This window comes from Ylistrum balloti, unplaced genomic scaffold, assembly GCF_031769215.1.
Source record: "Ylistrum balloti isolate Yb309-2 unplaced genomic scaffold, AGI_CSIRO_Ybal_v1 Utg371044, whole genome shotgun sequence".
In the NCBI taxonomy this organism is placed as follows: Eukaryota; Metazoa; Mollusca; class Bivalvia; order Pectinida; family Pectinidae; genus Ylistrum; species Ylistrum balloti.
The window spans coordinates 66,570-87,784 of NW_026782578.1; the positions used below are offsets into that span (position 1 = coordinate 66,570).

The window sequence follows — 21,215 nt, forward strand, 5'->3', positions numbered from 1 at the left end:
TTTTCTTCTGTTACTGATTCAGGTACCACTCTGCCTCCTTCAACATTTGCACCCGGTTCAAGCTTTTCTTGCACTTTTGAAGCTGGTGTCCCATGCTTCCTACACCAGGAGTCCTTAGATGACTTTGATTGGACGTTTCCTGAGGTAGTTTGTCCAATATATAATCCCTTTTAAAACACTGAATATTGTAGTCTCTACTTTGATGAAATTTGAGAGAAACACCTGTGACGGCAGCAGCACTAATAGTTCATCTCATTGACGGTGAACACCTTTGTAGCATATGATAAGGGCTATTTCAGTCAAACATCTACTTGATCCTAGGACTTTAAAAAATGCTTGAATCTGTTGCTGTAAGTGGAATATTGATTGTGATATTTTCTGTTACCATGTCGATCCTCTAAGTTAACTGTCAAATTTTTTGACTAGGTATACAGTATTTCTATCAATGTGACCATTGTTTCCATTTTGCTCCATTTCGTTATCCATGTCAATCGCCTCCTGATAGGCTGGTCAAATGGCGCTGTGGTAACACTCGCCTTTTACCTAGCCGTCCGGGGTTTGATTCCGAGAACGAACATGAAAAGATAGGGGGTCATGTGTCCAGCCACATTGGTTTTCCTCAGGTACTTTGGTTTCCTCCCACAGCAAAACCTCTTGTGCACTTATATCAGGGCCAGAAAGAATGATTCATATGTTAACTTGTTTTGAGATTGATGTAAAATAATTTTTTATTTATTTACTTCCTGTTGTGCCACATGATTGAAGGAACGTTTTGATTGGCCAGGACAATGTCGATGACTGTTTCAAACAATTGTGCAGGTCTCCATTTTTGTTGAAATTTGTTCATATTGTGTTTATTCCAACTCCTTTAACCTAGAATTATTTTAGAATGGTGATCATATGCTCATTTTTATGCATATACTGGAGACTAGATCATGAAATTGTCATTTTACCACTTGAAGGTGTCTCGTGTAAAACCAAGCAGATCTTACTATCCCCCTAATTCTCCTTGTTTTCCATGGTCTAATTGTCCAGCTTATAAACGTTTTAATATTAACACAACTTTTTATTGATAATACCAAAGGCATGACTTGTTGCCATAAAGGATGTTTTGTATGGGTCAGATTGTTTTAATTGAAATTGTTCAGCCTTGTGCTGCATTGAATACTGCTGTTATTGCTGCCATTGTCAAATGGTTTTATGCAACCGAGTGTATACTACTTCCCATGTCTGTCCTGTCCCATTCTGTCATTTCACGTTGTGCCCCATCCTGTCCCGTCCCATTCTGTCATTTCACGTCGCACCCCATCCTGTCCTGTCCCGTCCCATTCTGTCATTTCACGTCGCGCCCCATCCTGTCCTGTCCCAATCCAATGTAAGCACTTAGTAACTTCATTCTTTGACAGATTTTAGTCAAACTTTATGCAAAGCTCAATTATGAGTATATTTTGTACATAGTTGTTTCAGGGGTCCAAGGTCAAGGTCACCCTTGCTATATATAGAAATCACCAACGGATGAAATATAAACATTTTACAGCTTAATTCTTTCATGGAGTTGGTCAAACTTTACGCAAAGATCCAAGCACGAGTCTACTTTGTTTCAGGAGTCTAGGGGTAAGGCCTTGGCAGAGGCAACATGTCTTGCAGACATTTTCCTGTTTATTTCTACTTTGACTCCAGCTTTGAGTCACTTTGACTCCAGCTTTGAGTCACATTTAGATAGTACTTTCAATCATTGTGTAACAAGTTCAGACCTGTACCATATTCAAGATGGTCTTGACTTAAATTTTTTATATCTCTCTACTTTTCTTGGTCAGAAAGACTGACAGAGAAAGCACTTTCCCTGATAAATAGTGAATGGTCCAAACTGAAATTTTGACAAAGTAAAGACATCACAGGGCATCATCTGGAATATCTATATTTGTCCTGAAGATCAGTTTTTTTTGGGGTTGGGCCTTTCACTTTGGAGTTATGTTTGGTCTCCAAACAGTGACATCTATATAACAATGAATGTAGCTTTAACATTAACACAGCACCTGTTCAATAAATGGGAATTTAGATAAGATAGGCTGAGATTTTGATTAGACATGTATTCATCTAGTCTTTCCATTGTTTACATGACAAAAGTTTGTTTTTCTTCATTTTATTTTGAATGCAATACAACAACCAGACATGACTTAATGCGGTTACATATCCAAGATGTTTCGTTTGCTATGTCTAAAATGACTAGTTAATTGGTACTTGTTACTAGGTTTTTTTATGGTGTGATATTTGGTGATAGGAAATGCATCGTTACATGAGGTATATTGTCTTGCAGCATTCCACATACTGATATAAAATTTTTAGCAACACCTCGGAATCAACCTGAACAATACATAAAATCAGAAATCCTGAAAACTTTTTGTCACATTTCAATATTTGTTCTAGGTTATGATTACAGCAATAAGACCAAAGCAGACTGATTTTTTTTTTGCATGATAATTAACATAGTGGGAATATCAGTCTGTCCAAATGATTCCCTGCAGTCTAGACATCAAAACTGAATGACGATTATAACATGTGGTGCTGTGTTTAGCCATCATGAATGTAACTACAGGTGTTAAAACGTTGTTTATGTTATGGACCTGTTATAATGGCAATATAAACAAAACTGAGTGTTTGTGGACCACTGTTTTGACTTGTACAACAAATTTCCTCACTTGTTTACTCGTATATACTACCTTAACCTGTACACATGAACCAGCAATTTCACCCTGCCTCTCAGATAATTTCATTAAAGCTCTAACTTGTACTCTTAAAAATTTTACAAGTAAATATGTGGATTAACTGTCCTAACTTCTCCATACCACACCTGACCAGTAAAACACAAACAAGATAAAGACATTCATATTGAAATAAATTCAGGAATCTCAATGCATAGCTCTGTTATTTATATAACAATTTTGAGACATATACACATACATGGAACTGAGTATATGCCATTGTGTGATGTGTAATACCATAAATACCCATCTCAAAGAAGGATTTCGTACCCAGAAACTGACAAATTGAAATCCTAATCTTTAACACCTGTATAATGTCATTCCATGTGTTATGTTAAAACGGAAATGGCTGTTATTACCATGCTCATGTATTCAGAGATGTGTGTACGTATTTAATTGTTGACGCCCGGTCATTTGATGTGGATTTCCCACTAATTTGTTAAAGTTTACACGTATAATGATGTATTTTTAGTGAAGTAGAATCTGTATTTAGTCAAGGGCATCGCAGAAAAACAGAATCATATGAGATATGTCTGCCTTCTGCACTTTTACATATCCGACACTCAGTTGAAGTAACACTTTGTCACAGGTACCATGTGACCAGTAACTGTATTAACTCTCTCGTGTGTGGTACTTTGGATTGCTTTAAATACAGGTATCGGGACATATCAGCGCCATCTGGGTGGTACTACAAGTTAGATTAAGATGTAACAGAATTTAGCAAAAACCAAAATTGCGGCCAAAATTCTTTCAGTGTTCAGGTTTGCCATCAATTGTTGTTCCTTGTTTTCGATTTTTCTTTATTGTACATGTATATGTTGTAAAGATTAAACACCCACTGCTTTGCTTCCTTGCAGCAAGCTGATGGCAAATTGGATATTTGGTATCTGTATATTTCAGAGTAGCCGAGTGGAGCAAGATACTTCATTACCATTGAAATTGTGTATGCTTTACACTTTTTCAATGTTTTGTAACGACTAACTCAATGTCTTATTTCTATAGTTGGGTTACTTGTCTTCCTCCAGCACTAGAGCTTACAACACCACCTAGGGAACATCTCTCATTTATTGTAAATAATTATTTCATTGTCCTTTGTAGTCCGGTAGTACGCCGTCCTCCAGCACCGGTCCTGACGTTGCCAGTGAGGGAACATTTTATGCATATATTGAGACCTCATCTCCAAGGACTGCAGGAGATACAGCAGTGCTTATGTCCGATATTCTACCCTGTACGTACCCTTTAATTCTGGTGACACCAATAAGGCAATTTTAGTTGAAACATACACTGCAGATGAAGTTAATTAGTCACATAATGTACAACAAGGACAAGGCGATGACTTTTATATCTATAAAATTTTGCTACAAATGAATACTGCAGTTACAAATTATACATATTTAAATCATCAGTAAATTTATAGACATTGATATTGTTTGTTAATTTCAGTAGAATCATTAATTGTGCTGACCAAAGAATACACTACTGAATGTTGTTGTTCAGACACTGATGGGCAGTCATGGATGATCGTTCCCCCATCGTATACGACCAATCTGTGATTATTTGAATAACCTGCCACAGTCGTAAGGAGTTTTATGTAGCAGAGTTTTGCCTGTGTATTCATCACAGTTCACCCCCTTATAATTGTGGTAATTTAGAACATTTTTGGTGATGACTAATTCTGAATTTTTTTTGAATTTGAAGTGGAGAATTTTTGCCTGACATTTGACTACCATATGTACGGATCTTCTATGGGAACCCTCGGTGTATTGGTAAATGATGTGGGTGCTAATGCAGGTGCTACAATGAGTCTTTTATGGGAAATGTCTGGTGACCAAGGCAATGCATGGCACAATGCAGCCATTGAGATCCCTCCAACTCCCTCCCTAAGGGTATGTATTCCAACTTCCAGAAAGTTTGTCCATTACTTTGACAAGGGAATAATGCAGTGATTATTTGTGATCCACTCAATGATATGTTCAACTTTCAAATAAATCTTTTTTACAGTTTTGAAATGAGAACAAATTGCCCATCCATCTTGTCACAAGTTCATTTGTCCGGAGATCTCCTTCTCCAATTTAGAAACTATCTTTTTTTCAAACTGAGCTTAATCACTATGACATGAACGTATTTTCCTGAATGACAATTTGATTTGACTGTACTTAGAAGAGTGTTTCATTGCTATGACAACCATGCTAAGGTTAATGGTGGCCTTGGATTTGTTGAAACAAGATTTTGCCTAATTTTGACGAATTTTTATGGTGTGGCATTAGGGGAAGCCAAACATTGTTGAAAGGTTTTATTGTCAAGACAACATAAAATGTAGAAATTTGTCCAACATTGATATTAATTTACAGGTTGGTAGACAATTTATAGCTTGACATCTTCTGTTGCAGGTCTTCTTTGAAGGCATTCGAGGCGGCGGATACAGGTCAGATGCAGCTATTGATAATGTTATAATGAGACCAGGATCTTGTGGTAAGCATAGAAAACTTTTTTTTAACAAAATTCTGCATAGATTAGATGAATATAACCTCTTTATTTAATGGTGAAAATGGTGTCCGGCAGATTTGAATATTCGAAAGTATTTACTGTTGTAAGATGACCTTATGGTAATGAGACTGTATTACCTGACAATAGGATTACGATAGCCCACTATCATTAGCTCTCTGTTGCGGGGTTAATTAATGAATGGACACATATTTGAAATGCACTTGGTTTTACTTACAAGCCATGATATTTAATCAAAGATAATGGGGTGTTGTGTGATGTTCACCGCTGCATTGTGGGGTGTTGTGTGATGTTCACCGCTGCATTGTGGGGTGTTGTGGGATGTTCACCGCTGCATTGTGGGGTGTTGTGTGATGTTCACCGCTGCATTGTGGGGTGTTGTGGGATGTTCACCGCTGCATTGTGGGGTGTTGTGTGATGTTCACCGCTGCATTGTGGGGTGTTGTGTGATGTTCACCGCTGCATTGTGGGGTGTTGTGTGATGTTCACCGCTGCATTGTGGGGTGTTGTGGGATGTTCACCGCTGCATTGTGGGGTGTTGTGTGATGTTCACCGCTGCATTGTGGTAGTGGCATTTAGTTAGGTGTAATTTACACAATTTTGAATTGATTTCTCTCAAGTGTCACTTTTTAGCTTTAAGTATAAAAACAAGAGAAAAAGTGATTTATCTGTCAGTCAGGTGTTCTCCGATAGATTTAGACAAGCCATCCTTAGAACAAAAGCAAACACTTTTGTAATTTTTTAGCCGAAAAAAGTGTGATGTTAGTACTGTCTGGACAGAATACATTATAATTTGCTTTCTTTTAAATTCATTTGTGTCTATAATGTTTATGTATCGGTCCTTCAATAATTACGATAACAGGCGAAGACCACTTTAATGCTGCACGTCATTTCCTTTGATATCGACCTGTAAAATGCATATACTGTGTGACATGAAGGATCAAATTCTCGTTGATTTCTTTTTAAAGTTGTTTTTTTCATGAATGAAAATGTTTAAAGATAAAAATGCATCTTTTCATTTAAACTTCTGTTTTGGTATTTGTTGTGTTTGTTTAGGTAGAAATATTGTCATCAACTTTATATAGCCATGAACATATAAAATATTGATCTAACCCACAACGCATGATTCAAAGACTCAAAGTATGCAAGTTTTTTTGGCAGTCCCTTCAACTTTAAAAAAAATTGAAGTTTGACTATATCATATACATTGGATATTAAAATTACATTAATAGCATTAAGTACAACCAGTACCTTAAAATTGTCTATACAGGCAGTGTCTGTACCAGTGTCTGTACCAGCCATCTGTACAGTGTCTATACATTGTCAAGCAGTATTGGTATAGTGTCTATACAGGCAGTGTCTGTACCAGCAGTCTGTACAATGTCTATACATTGTCAAGCAGTATTGGTATAGTGTCTATACAGGCAGTGTCTGTACCAGCAGTCTGTACAATGTCTATACATTGTCAAGCAGTATTGTTATATTGTCTATACAGGCAGTGTCTGTACCAGTAGTCTGTACAATGTCTATACATTGTAAAACAGTATTGTTATAGTGTCTATACAGGCAGTGTCTGTACCAGTGTCTGTACCAGCAGTCTGTACAATGTCTATAAATTGTCAAGCAGTATTGGTATAGTGTCTATACAGGCAGTGTCTGTACCAGCAGTCTGTACAATGTCTATACATTGTCGAGCAGTATTGGTATAGTGTCTATACAGGCAGTGTCTGTACCAGTGTCTGCACCAGCAGTCTGTACAATGTCTATACATTGTCAAGCAGTATTGTTATAGTGTCTATACAGGCAGTGTCTGTACCAGTATTTGTACCAGTGTCTGTACCAGCAGTCTGTACAGTGTCTATACATTTTCAAGCAGTATTGTTATAGTGTCTATACAGGCAGTGTCTGTACCAGCAGTCTGTACAGTGCATATACATTGTCAAGCAGTATTGTTATAGTGTCTATACAGGCAGTGTCTTTACAAGCAGTCTGTACCAGCAGTCTGTACAGTGTCTGTACCAGTGTCTGTACCAGTGTCTGTACCAGTGTCTGTACCAGTGTCTGTACCAGTGTCTGTACCAGTGTCTGTACCAGCAGTCTGTACAGTGCTTATTCATTGTCAAACAGTATTGGTATAGTGTCTATACAGGCAGTGTCTGTACCAGTGTCTGTACCAGCAATTTGTACAGTGTCTATACATTGTCAAGCAGTATTGGTATAGTGTCTATACAGGCAGTGTCTTTACTAGCAGTCTGTACCAGCAGTCTGTACCAGCAGTCTGTACAATGTCTATACATTGTCAAACAGTATTGTTATATTGTCTATACAGGCAGTGTCTGTACCAGCAGTTTGTACAGTGTCTATACATTGTCAAGCAGTATTGTTATAGTGTCTATACAGGCAGTGTCTGTACCAGTGTCTATACAGGCAGTGTCTGTACCAGCAGTCTGTACAATGTCTATACATTGTCAAGCAGTATTGTTATAGTGTCTATACAGGCAGTGTCTGTACCAGTAGTCTGTACAATGTCTATACATTGTCGAGCAGTATTGGTGTAGTGTCTATACAGGCAGTGTCTGTACCAGTGTCTGTACCAGCAGTCTGTACAATGTCTATACATTGTCAAACAGTATTGTTATAGTGTCTATAAAGGCAGTGTCTGTACCAGTGTCTGTACCAGCAGTCTGTACAATGTCTATAAATTGTCAAGCAGTATTGGTATAGTGTCTATACAGGCAGTGTCTGTACCAGTATTTGTACCAGTGTCTGTACCAGCAGTCTGTACAGTGCCTATACATTGTCAAGCAGTATTGGTATAGTGTCTATACAGGCAGTGTCTGTACCAGCAGTCTGTACAGTGCGTATACATTGTCAAACAGTATTGTTATAGTGTCTATACAGGCAGTGTCTGTACCAGCAGTCTGTACAATGTCTATACTTTGTCAAACAGTATTGTTATAGTGTCTATACAGGCAGTGTCAGTACCAGTGTCTGTACCAGCAGTCTGTACAATGTCTATACATTGTCAAACAGTATTGTTATATTGTCTATACAGGCAGTGTCTGTACCAGTGTCTGTACCAGCAGTCTGTACCAGCAGTCTGTACAGTGTCTATACATTGTCAAGCAGTATTGGTATAGTGGCTATACAGGCAGTGTCTGTACCAGTGTCTGTACCAGCAGTCTGTACAGTGTCTATACATTGTCAAACAGTATTGTTATAGTGTCTATACAGGCAGTGTCTGTACCATTGTCTGTACCATTGTCTGTACCATTGTCTGTACCAGCAGTCTGTACAGTGTCTATACATTGTCAAGCAGTATTGGTATAGTGTCTGTACCAGCAGTCTGTACAGTGCTTATACATTGTCAAACAGTATTGTTATATTGTCTATACAGGCAGTGTCTGTACCAGTGTCTGTACCAGCAGTCTGTACAGTGTCTATACATTGTCAAGCAGTATTGGTATAGTGTCTATACAGGCAGTGTCTGTACCATTGTCTGTACCAGCTGTCTGTACAGTGTCTATACATTGTCAAGCAGTATTGTTATAGTGTCTATACAGGCAGTGTCTGTACCAGCAGTCTGTACAGTGTCTATACATTGTCAAGCAGTATTGTTATAGTGTCTATACAGGCAGTGTCGGTACCAGCAGTCTGTACAGTGTCTATACATTGTCAAGCAGTATTGTTATAGTGTCTATACAGGCAGTGTCTGTACCAGCAGTCTGTACAGTGTCTATACATTGTCAAGCAGTATTGTTATAGTGTCTATACAGGCAGTGTCGGTACCAGCAGTCTGTACAGTGCTTATACATTGTCAAACAGTATTGTTATATTGTCTATACAGGCAGTGTCTGTACCAGTGTCTGTACCAGCAGTCTGTACAGTGTCTATACATTGTCAAGCAGTATTGTTATAGTGTCTATACAGGCAGTGTCTGTACCAGCAGTCTGTACAGTGTCTATACATTGTCAAGCAGTATTGTTATAGTGTCTATACAGGCAGTGTCGGTACCAGCAGTCTGTACAGTGCTTATACATTGTCAAACAGTATTGTTATATTGTCTATACAGGCAGTGTCTGTACCAGTGTCTGTACCAGCAGTCTGTACAGTGTCTATACATTGTCAAGCAGTATTGTTATAGTGTCTATACAGGCAGTGTCTGTACCAGCAGTGAATGATTTAAAGTTTGTAATTCACCTTTGTTTGATCTGAATGTATGCATTTTAATTGAAGGATGTGATTTACAACCTTGTCAAAATGGAGGTTCATGTTCTGAGGATTTGAATGGACAGATCACATGCGTCTGTGGCCCAGGATTTACCGGAGCATTTTGTGAATCCTTCGGTGAGTATGAATGGGCAGGTTTTAACCTATGGCCCTAAAAGTTGAAATCAATTATCCATTCCATGCTACCCTTTAGAATTAGTACTCTCATACATTAGTAGTTCTGTCCTTATACTCAGCTGTTCAGATTATCCAAATATTGATTTCCAACAATTTTTTTTGTGCAGAGGTGGCAGGAAAAACTTCTAGCTCATTCAAAAGCTTTGGGAAGAACAAGGTTAAAGAAATGGGATAAAACATTGTTACGTACCTGACAAGAATCAAAAGTTTTCGGTTGTTGCATAAGAGTTTGTGGTTTTAAATAAACCTAGATCGACTAGAAATTGGATAATATTGAACTTCAAAAAATCAACTGCCTCTCTATGGCCACCATGTTACTCCAACTTATTAACTGCCTCTCTATGGCCACCATGGAACTCCAACCCAATAACTGCCTCTCTATGGCCACCATGGAACTCCAACCCATTAACTGCCTCTCTATGGCCACCATGGAACTCCAACCCATTAACTGCCTCTCTATGGCCACCATGGAACTCCAACCCATTAACTGCCTCTCTATGGCTACCATGGAACTCCAACCCATTAACTGCCTCTCTATGTCCACTATGGAACTCTAACCCATTAACTGCCTCTCTTTGGTCACCATTGAACTTCAACCAATTAACTGCCTCTCTATGGCCACCATGGAACTCCAACCCATTAACTGCCTCTCTATGGCCACCATGGAACTCCAACCCAATAACTGCCTCTCTATGGCCACCATGGAACTCCAACCCATTAACTGCCTCTCTATGGCCACCATGGAACTCCAACCCATTAACTGCCTCTCTATGGCCACCATGGAACTCCAACCCATTAACTGCCTCTCTATGGCTACCATGGAACTCCAACCCATTAACTGCCTCTCTATGTCCACTATGGAACTCTAACCCATTAACTGCCTCTCTTTGGTCACCATTGAACTTCAACCAATTAACTGCCTCTCTATGGCCACCATGGAACTCCAACCCATTAACTGCCTCTCTATGGCCACCATGGAACTCCAACCCATTAACTGCCTCTCTATGGCTACCATGGAACTCCAACCCATTAACTGCCTCTCTATGTCCACTATGGAACTCCAACCCATTAACTGCCTCTTTGGTCACCATTGAACTTCAACCATTTAATTGCCACTCTATTGCCACCATTGAACTTCAATCCATTAACTGCAACTCTATGGCCACCATTGAATGTCAACCCACTAACTGCCTCTCTATTGCCACTATTGAACGTTAACCCATTAATTGATTCTCTATGGCCACTATTGAACGTCAACTCATTAACTGCCTCTCTATTGCCATCATTGAACTTCAGCCAATTAACTGCCTCTCTATTGCCACCATTGAACTTCAATCCATTAACTGCAACTCTATGGCCACCATTGAATGTCAACCCACTAACTGCCTCTCTATTGCCACTATTGAACGTTAACCCATTAATTGATTCTCTATGGCCACTATTGAACGTCAACTCATTAACTGCCTCTCTATTGCCACCATTGAACTTCAGTCCATTAACTGCCTCTCTATTGCCACCATTTCGTCAATTAAAATGACAAAGGTTTGTAGCATTGTGGTAGACTTCAATAAGAAATGACAAGTGTCTTAAATTGACAAATTTTAATGCATTGGTCACCTGGTCAAAATTAACTCAATCATGATTTTTAGAATGTTTTACTTAATCTCTACAAAACGTCATTGTCTCCATCAGATGGGAGCACCATTACCTGTTCATTTGAGGACAATGAAAACTGTTTCTTGATGCAGGATAATACGGATGACTTTGATTGGACCATTACTTCTGTAAGTTTAAATATGTGTTTTTATTTTCATAGAAACCTTTTAGAGACATCTATATACTGCTTTGTCTGGCCTTTTTGTCTCAGAAGCATAACTTTGACCACAACTGAGCAAGGATTGTGATCCTTGATTTGTATGTCATGTTTATTAACGTGATAATGCAGTGTACTAACTTCGAGACCAATAAGACTGACATTTCCTTATTTAGAGTTATTGCCCTTTGTCAAAGTCATGTGTTTTGAGCATAACTTAGATGCTCGCGTTTAAACTAGCATAAGGGAACTCGGTGTATAAATTCGTCATGCCAATATGTGTATACCAAAGTCGGGGCTTCTGTTTTACTACCAAATTTTTGCCCAATGTTGAAATTTCATGTCTGGAGCACAAATTTGTTTTCAATAGATGCCGCTGAAACTTGCAATTTATTATAGTAAATTTATTCTTTCAAAAACTGTTTAAAAGCCTCTTATCTACACAATTTAAAACACCAAAATATAAACGCAAAGTTGTTGCTTGTTGCTTGTATGTACATGAAGTATCGGCTTGACTGAGTAAAATGTGCTCTTATATAGCTCGGGCATAAGGATGTTATCATACACAGATACCTGTATGTAACCTGGTAAAACATTCTTTCCTCTTAACTCTCCATTTTAACATGTTTCTACAGATGTGTCTTTAATATGATGTTTGATTTCTTTTTCATTGATCAAAGAAAATTAAGTAAACAATTCTTTGTTTTTAACATCAAGCAATCCAACTTTTCATTATCAAAGAATCACTTTCCACACAATAAATGTGAATTTAGATATAAACCATTGTGAATGCACTGTAGCTAGACCACAAATACGACTTTTATTTGAATTTCATAGCTCTGAAGAGTATTGAATAGAAAGCAAGGTTTTGATTGGCTAATAGAAAGTGGATATCATTACTGAAGTGATTATCACTACAATTGTGATATACACTGTAGGTTTGGTGTTGATTTCTAACATTTCACCGCCTGAATTATGAGTAAAGCTAGTAAAGGTGATGATTCTCCAGATCTTAACAAGTCTCTTCCACTATACTCTCATTACCTCGGGAAATTAAGCACTTGAGTTATTCATTGATTTACATAACCTTTTTCCACTTCTGGTTTCTCCCAACAAAGCAGTGAGATTTTTTACCCGACAAATTGATTGATATTTGACCCAAGTTCATGGTTTAACATGTTGTTTCATTCTTATAATTAAATAAAAAAATAATAAAGCATAACACAAATTTATGATGTATCAAACAGGGAAGCACTCCTAGCAGCAACACAGGACCATCAGCGGCCTTCGAAGGAAACAAGTATGCCTATATTGAAGCGTCGAGTCCTAGAGTTGCATTGAATGTTGCAGAATTTTCTGCAGATTTAAATGCCAATGGTAAGTCAAGATATATAAAATATGCGAAATTGACAACGCCATATAATGTAAACGAGCAAAAATTTGTTACAGATATATGATACCTGACACAATTTTGTTTTTGGTATGTGATGTATGTGAAACCAAAATAATTGGTTCAAGGTTCAGGTCCAAAGAGTAGTTAATATGTGATTAATAAGTCATGTAGGAATACAAATTACAAAATTCAGATTCTAAAGAATAAATGGCAGGTAGATTGTTTAAACTTTGAAGTATTGGAGAGCAATGTACATACCAGCTTGACATGCTGTACATAAAATGGTCCATTGTTTCTGACTTCAGCTGGTGAATTCTGTCTAACCTTTGCCTATCATATGCATGGAGAAAGTACTGGAAGTCTGGAAATTTCTCAAACAAGTGGTCAACAACTAGTAACCTTATGGTCAAAATATGGAAATGTTGGCAATTTCTGGCAGTCCACTGGCGTCCAGATTCAATCTGTGGCCAATACAAAGGTAGGTATTGAAGGAGTTGCCTCCCTTTTTGACACAAAGTTTATTGAAATTTTTGATGTTTGTCTTTATATGTACAGTAAGTCAATTCTATAAAAAAAGTCATTGCATTGATATACATATATAGACTGTTGTATTCTCCTGTCACTTCCTACATCCTTACAACAGTTCATGGCACAAGTGGAAGTCATTTGTCTAGAGTGGGTTTCAGGATAAAGATTACTAATCAGAGTGATATACTATGAAGTCTGCAAAGGATCAACACCAAACTTCAAAGCCAGAACAACAAACTGTTATACAACCTGGTGATTTATTTGATGTATATCAAAGGATCAAACTAGTCTTTTTTTCTTCAAGTTGTCGGACATGGAAATGTTACAGGGGTGAAGAGAGTGATAGTGATAATAACCTAGAGTGTTGAGGATGGTTCCAGGGGTGAAGAGTGATAGTGATAATAACCTCTAGAGTGTTGAGGATGGTTCTGGGGGTGAAGAGTGATAGTGATAATAACCTCTAGAGTGTTGAGGATGGTTCTGGGGGTGAAGAGTGATAGTGATAATAACCTAGAGTGGTGAGGATGGTTCTGGGGGTGAAGAGTGATAGTGATAATAACCTCTAGAGTGGTGAGGATGGTTCTGGGGGTGAAGAGTGATAGTGATAATAACCTAGAGTGTTGAGGATGGTTCTGGGGGTGAAGAGTGATAGTGATAATAACCTAGAGTGTTGAGGATGGTTCCAGGGGTGAAGGGGTGATAAGAGAGTGATGAAGAGAGTGATAGTGATAATAACCTAGAGTGTTGAGGATGGTTCTGGGGGTGAAGAGTGATAGTGATAATAACCTAGAGTGTTGAGGATGGTTCCAGGGGTGAAGAGAGTGATAGTGATAATAACCACTAGAGTGTTGAGGATGGTTCCAGGGGTGAAGAGAGTGATAGTGATAATAACCTAGAGTGTTGAGGATGGTTCCAGGGGTGAAGAGAGTGATAGTGATAATAACCTCTAGAGTGTTGAGGATGGTTCTGGGGGTGAAGAGTGATAGTGATAATAACCTCTAGATTGTTGAGGATGGTTCCAGGGATGAAGAGAGCTATCATTTGCTGATTAATGTTATCAAACAGGATTAGATATGGTAGGTTTTCCAGATATTTACATATATAAATAAATGTACAGAATGCACGGAGAATTCATCATATTTTCTCTATAAATGTATATATATAGTTTACCATGTCATAAGTCAAACATCACTAGATCTTTAGATACTAAGGATCCCAGATGTGGAATCTTTTACCATGTCATATCAGAAACTGCTCATCACTTTTAGAATTTAAGAGGTCTGCAAAGCAGTTTTACTTAACTGATTTTATATCTTCACCTGTATGTCCTGTTTTTATACTTATGTTTCTTAACATTGTACATATTGTACATTTTAATACATCTTGACCATATGGAAGATGAACTCTATGCTCAATATGTAATCAAGAATAAATAAAGACGATTATTATTGCTAGTTATCTGTAAATAAGTGATGTGGTTCTTGTATGCATTATCTCTTCCGTTGTAGATCATAATTAGTGGAGTACGAGGAAGTGGCTTTAAGGGGGACATTGCTATCGATAATGTTGGCCTGAAGTCAGGACTATGTGGTAAGGGAAAACACGGACTTGAGATATGTAGACAGATAAAAAAATCAGACCAATACTGATTTTCCTTTTTATAGTTAGTAACTGGCCTGTTCACATAACCTTGTCATCGATCCATCTGTCCTTAAAGCTATTTAGCACTACTGAATGAATCCTATATTAAGTAGGTTCCTCTTGGTCTCTTGACATTTATTTTGGGATTGATTAGAAAATTAAAATGACCAACAGATAGCCTACTGTTAATAACCTATCATGTGCTTTCTTGTGTAAGAAGCAGGTGTTTTTAAAGAGAAAAAAAAACAGGTGCCATGTTGGATTTTGATAATGAAATTATGTTACTAAGTTTACTTGAGCACTGGATGGATCTTTTTCAAATTTCTTTGACTTGTTCCTCGTAGTTCTTACTTGTGGATTTTTAGGTCACCTGAGACAGTCTCATGGTGACCTATTGCAATCACCTTTGTCTGGCATCGTGCGTCTATGGCGTTCGTAAACAATTCAACATTTTTAAACATTTGTCTCAAAAACTTTTGATCCAACTTCAATGAAATTTTGCAAAAACCTTCCCTAGCCTAAGATGAAGTAATATAGTGAATTGTACTTCCCCAACCCCACTGGAGCCTGAGGGGCGGGGCCAAAACTGGTCAAATTGACTCGGATTTCAAAAATCTTCTCAACACCCAGGAAGAATCACGTGCTCTTCATGGATGGAAGCATTTTATGGTGCTTTATCAAAACTATGAATTTCATGGCCCCAGGGTCTCGCATTTGTCCTTTGGGAGCGGGTAAAGTGTACTAAAGTTTATATGGGAAAAATCGGTTTTAGAGTCTGATTTAATTTCAGTTGAAAATATTTCAAACATGGTTAGAATTATGAGCGAAGGATGATTGCTATATGGAATGCATATATTAAACCTGACTGACCTCCAGGGGCTGATGGGCAGGGCCAAAAGGGGTTAAATTAAGTCAGATTTCAAAAATCTTCTCATCACTCGGGTATTTTAGAATTAAATGCTCTTCATGGATGTAAAGGTCTTAGGTGTTTTGAGTACCAAAATGGGTCTCGTATTTCTTCCTGGGGAGGTGGTTAACTTTACCAAGATTTTTGAAGAAAAATTTAATTTTTTAGCATAACGTATATTTTCCACTGGAAAAAATTTCGGAAGAATTATTAATATAGAATGACTTTATGGATTGCGTTTATTGACACCAGCTTACCTACCATCAATGTCATAATTTTTTTTTAATGACACTAGAAATCTACTAGCCCTTTATATTCGCTATTTCTCATCTCAGATGACCATCAAGGCCAACAGGCCTCTGGTTTATTTTGTTATTGATCAGAAAAACAAAATGGCTGACCAAGCAACAGACCATATTACACCTGTCACCGAAGGAACCTTGTTTTTGACAATCTCTGATTGAAAGTGTTTTCAGAATTCTTAAAGAGGGTAGTGCATTGATTCTATGTCTGAACCCACAAAATCATTTAAATGTTTTGTGACCTTTTGAACTGGAATTTGTAAAATGCTCTGGACAGCGAACCATTAATACTAACCTGTAATTCACTAGAATTTCCTGTTACCTAAATATTTGGTACCATCATCAGATATTCAAGTAATATTTCATTTGAAGCCATCACACTTTTGTCACACTCCATTCATTTGTTTGTGAAACTTAAGAATGAAAATTTTTAACCAGGGAGAGACACAATTGGGAGATATTTAAATGATGTAAAATGAGGCATTATCAGAAAAAAGGTACATTGAGGATATAAATAAACACTGTAAAACTATTATCTTAATCCATGTTGACTGCTTGTATTACTTATTGCCTTTTCATTTTGTTCTAATTAAATGGTGGTTCAAATATTCAATATTACAGGATATGGCCAGAACAGCTAGTCTTGTTTCCATATTGGTTGACACTGAATGCAGTTTACCATCAACACAACGTAGTAGTTAATATCTAATACTGGAGAGAAAAAATGTACATATCCAACAGAAATGTATCTAAATGGCATTAAAAAACACCATAAATTGTTTTTGGTAGGATGCCTTTCGATGCCCTGTCTGAATGGTGGAACTTGTACAGATGCTGGCAATAATTTAGGATTTACCTGTAGCTGTGATGCAGGATTCAGTGGCACTGTGTGTGAAAGCCCCGATGGTAAGAATTCCATTGGTAAAATCTATTCTAACAACTTAGGAGTAAGAGAGATTTTAATAATTCCTCACTGTGATATGCCCATCACAGGTAGACACCTCTTTTTATAAGCCTATCGATGTTAAGGACATCTCTGCTTAAGAAGACCACTCTTGTTAAAAGTCTGTCCTTGTTTAGACATCCCCTGTAAGTAGACCTGTCCTTGTTTAGACCACCCCTGTAAATAACCCTGTCCTTGTTTAGACCACCCCTGTAAATAGACCTGTCCTTGTTTAGACCACTCCATTTAATAACCCTGTCCTTATTTAGACAACCCCTGTAAATAGATCTGTCCTTGTTTAGACCACCCCTGTAAATAGACCTGTCCTTGTTTAGACCATCCCTGTAAATAGACCTGTCCTTGTTTAGACCACTCCATTTAATAACCCTGTCCTTGTTTAGACAACCCCTGTAAATAAATCTGTCCTTGTTTAGACCACCCCTGTAAATAGACCTGTCCTTGTTTAGACCACTCCATTTAATAACCCTGTCCTTGTTTAGACAACCCCTGTAAATAAATCTGTCCTTGTTTAGACCATCCCTGTAAATAGACCTGTCCTTGTTTAGACCACTCCTGTAAATATATCTGTCCTTGTTTAGACCACTCCTGTAAATAGATCTGTCCTTGTTTAGACAACCCCTGTAAATAAATCTGTCCTTGTTTAGACCATCCCTTTAAATAGACCTGTCCTTGTTTAGACCACTCCATTTAATAACCCTGTCCTTATTTAGACAACCCCTGTAAATAGATCTGTCCTTGTTTAGACAACCCCTGTAAATAGACCTGTCCTTGTTTAGACCACCCCTGTAAATAGACCTGTCCTTGTTTAGACCACTCCATTTAATAACCCTGTCCTTATTTAGACAACCCCTGTAAATAGATCTGTCCTTGTTTAGACAACCCCTGTAAATAGACCTGTCCTTGTTTAGACCACCCCTGTAAAAAGACCTGTCCTTGTTTAGACCACCCGTGTAAATAGACCTGTCCTTGTTTAGACCACTCCATTTAATAACCCTGCCCTTGTTTAGACCACTCCAGGTAATAACCCTGCCCTTGTTTAGACCACCCCTGTAAATAGAACTGTCCCTGTCATTAGTCCTACCTGTTTTGGATGATACTTGGCACTTTCAGTAAGCCTGTCAGGAAGTCTATCCCTGGTAAGATGTCCCTGTCATTAGTCCTACCTGTTTTGGATGATACTTGGCACTTTCAGTAAGCCTGTCAGGAAGTCTATCCGTGGTAAGATGTCCCCGTCATTAGTCCTACCTGTTTTGGATGATACTTGGCACTTTCAGTAAGCCTGTCAGGAAGTCTATCACTGGTAAGATGTCCCTGTCATTAGTCCTACCTGTTTTGGATGATACCTGGCACTTTCAGTAAGCCTTTCCTTGTCAGGAAGTCTATCCCTGATAAGATGTCCCTGTTAAGGAACACACAATTTACTTTTGCCTTTAACTTATAATGTTCTAATTATTTTTCTAACATTTAGATGTTATTTACTCAAATGAGAACATCAATTGATTAATGAATGTATTTTGTTATTAAAATCTGTTGTCTATAGCTGTTCGGATGTTGGATCAAATTCATTGGTCAGATGGATAGTATTGAATCTGTTAACTCAAGAATTTTATGATTCATAGGGGCTCATTTAACCCATCAGCTGTGATATCCTTGCTCACCGAGACATGCTGGCACAATAAAGCATTTTGTTCTGATATCCTTGTCTGCGTACAGATATTAACTTGCTATGATTTGGTGTTTTGCCAGGGTCCGTCCCCATTACTTGCACCTTTGAAGATGGAGATGCCTGTTTCTTGCAACAAGTCAATGCATTGGATGATTTTAATTGGTCTTTTATACAGGTAAATTTTCCAACAAATGACGGTCAAGTTGTTGAGTTTGACATAATGGTCACACATGTAAAGCTCTAATTTGATATAGTAAATCAGCTTATTGATCTTGTTTTAATGTTGAATGCAGTTATTTCTTAATCACTTTCATTCTCATTATCCTTTTAACAGGAACCTGACCAGGCCCCACTTGTATAAAACATCTCAACTTGAATTTCCTCAAGTCGAGATTTTCCTCGGCTGATATCTCCTCAAAAACGGCTTGTATAAAATTTTCTCAAGGAACAGGAGGAAGGCATTGGCTAGGATGTCCTGAAATTCCTTGAGGAATTTTCATACAAGATATTTTCAAGGAGATATTAGCTGAGGAAAATCTGGGCTTGAGGAAATCTGAAATTGAGATATTTTATACAAGTGGGACCAGTTATTGTAGTGGTCATTTTCAAGTGTTTCTGTTTACAGAAAAGAGTGGTTTAACCCGTCATACTTTTGAACCAAGAGGAAATAAATGAGATGGTCTCGTCACTTCCAAGTTTAATGAAGGAAAATAAAACCATGCAAATTGAACTATAATAATGATGAATATTCTCCCTGAATCGCGTCACACATGAAAGCAATTTGCTTGATTCAGGTGGTCGTTAAGTCGGTTTCCACTGTACCTTGAAATGAAATGAGGAAACTATGGTCAGTTTTATGATTTCTCTGAAAATACCACCAGTATTGATCGAATAAACATTTATATTGATAATTTGAAATTAGAAATATTTCCATGTTTGTAAATGATTGGGTGAATGTTTTTCAGGGAAGCACCCCGAGTAGTAACACTGGACCAGATGGTGCTCACACGGGATCAAAGTATGCGTATATTGAGGCATCATCTCGACAAGATGGAGACTTTGCAGTTCTCAGCACGGAACAGCTAACTTTTCAACGTAAGAGATGTCACTGAAGATTCTTCAAAAACAGTTATATCATAAAAAGTATCAAATTTGTTATGAAGATTGTCTTGGGAAGTAAGTTTTTTCACGCTAAAGCTCACAAAAATAAAACTAAAACTTGTTTCATAAATTTCTTATGAAGCGAGATTGATTTCTTCCTGTAATGGCACTTTGAAGAGTGAAATCTCAAAGGAGATACCAAAACTTTGTAAACCACATTTGTTTGGGGAAACGTGTAACAATGTTAAATTTGAAATATATTGTAGCCATGGAACGATGTCTGCGCTTTTACTATCATATGAACGGAGACCAAATGGGAAGCCTGCATGTATATGCTGGTGAGCGTGGACAAGAAACCATGCTTTGGAGTGAGAAGGGTGACCTAGGTGACCAGTGGCTATCTGCCAATGTGGACATACCAAGTGCCACCGACCTTGTGGTAAGTTGATCTCATTTCTAGGCTTGGTATTTGATATTTGTTAAATTCTTCTCTTGAATTGATAAACCATTTCCACTTCTCTCACTTTTGTCTTAAAACATGTAAAAACAGAGAGCTTTATACAACTTTGGTGACTGATAAGTCCTTAACAAAATTAGATGTCACATGTTGCCCATCAGAATGTTGAAGATGTTTAGTAAATCAGTGACAAAATTAGGAAAGATGTGGCATTCATGATGACGTTTTAGGTCATCTGAACTGAGGGGTCAAGATGACCTGTAGTCTTCGTGGTTCATGTGTAAACCTTTTCTTTAAAACCCTACTCTTTCATACCTGGATGGATTTCAACCAGATTAGGTTTGTTACATCATTGGGTGAGGGTGTTCATTTCTTAAATTCAAAATGTTGATTCAATCCTGATGGGGCCCGCAGGACAGGGCCCCAAATGGGGAGGTGCTGAAATTAGATTTAAAACCTCCCTTCTGGCTGGGTGGATTTCAATGAGCTGTGGACTGATTCATTAAATAGGGGAGACGGTTATCATATCAAAGTTGATTCGACCCCTATGGACTTGGGGCCCCAAAAAGTTAGACAATATTTTTCTTCAAAATTCTACTCTTTCTTAATGCTTGAATGGATTTCAACCAAATTTGGTTTGAAACAACATGGAGAATGGGGAACCATTTCTTAAATTCAGAAAGTTGATCATCTCTAATAGGAATGACCTTGATCCCTGGTCACAGGAGTCTTATGTACTGAACCCCACACAAAGGCAAGTACACAAGTA

The 21,215-nt window shown here is 37.8% G+C and overlaps 1 protein-coding gene across 1 annotated transcript in view; it reads left to right on the top strand.

The window, feature by feature from the left end:
- LOC132560284 (MAM and LDL-receptor class A domain-containing protein 1-like) overlaps positions 1 to 21,215 on the top strand; it is a 67,943-nt gene that overhangs the window by 40,678 nt on the left and 6,050 nt on the right. The window contains exons 27-39 of the mRNA XM_060224949.1: positions 23 to 144; positions 3,861 to 3,990; positions 4,461 to 4,648; positions 5,153 to 5,234; positions 9,504 to 9,614; positions 11,367 to 11,458; positions 12,735 to 12,864; positions 13,186 to 13,358; positions 14,917 to 14,998; positions 17,048 to 17,164; positions 18,969 to 19,063; positions 19,854 to 19,983; positions 20,256 to 20,428. Coding sequence (XP_060080932.1) covers positions 23 to 144; positions 3,861 to 3,990; positions 4,461 to 4,648; positions 5,153 to 5,234; positions 9,504 to 9,614; positions 11,367 to 11,458; positions 12,735 to 12,864; positions 13,186 to 13,358; positions 14,917 to 14,998; positions 17,048 to 17,164; positions 18,969 to 19,063; positions 19,854 to 19,983; positions 20,256 to 20,428 — 1,625 coding nt within the window. The remainder of the gene's footprint in view (positions 1 to 22; positions 145 to 3,860; positions 3,991 to 4,460; positions 4,649 to 5,152; positions 5,235 to 9,503; positions 9,615 to 11,366; positions 11,459 to 12,734; positions 12,865 to 13,185; positions 13,359 to 14,916; positions 14,999 to 17,047; positions 17,165 to 18,968; positions 19,064 to 19,853; positions 19,984 to 20,255; positions 20,429 to 21,215) is intronic.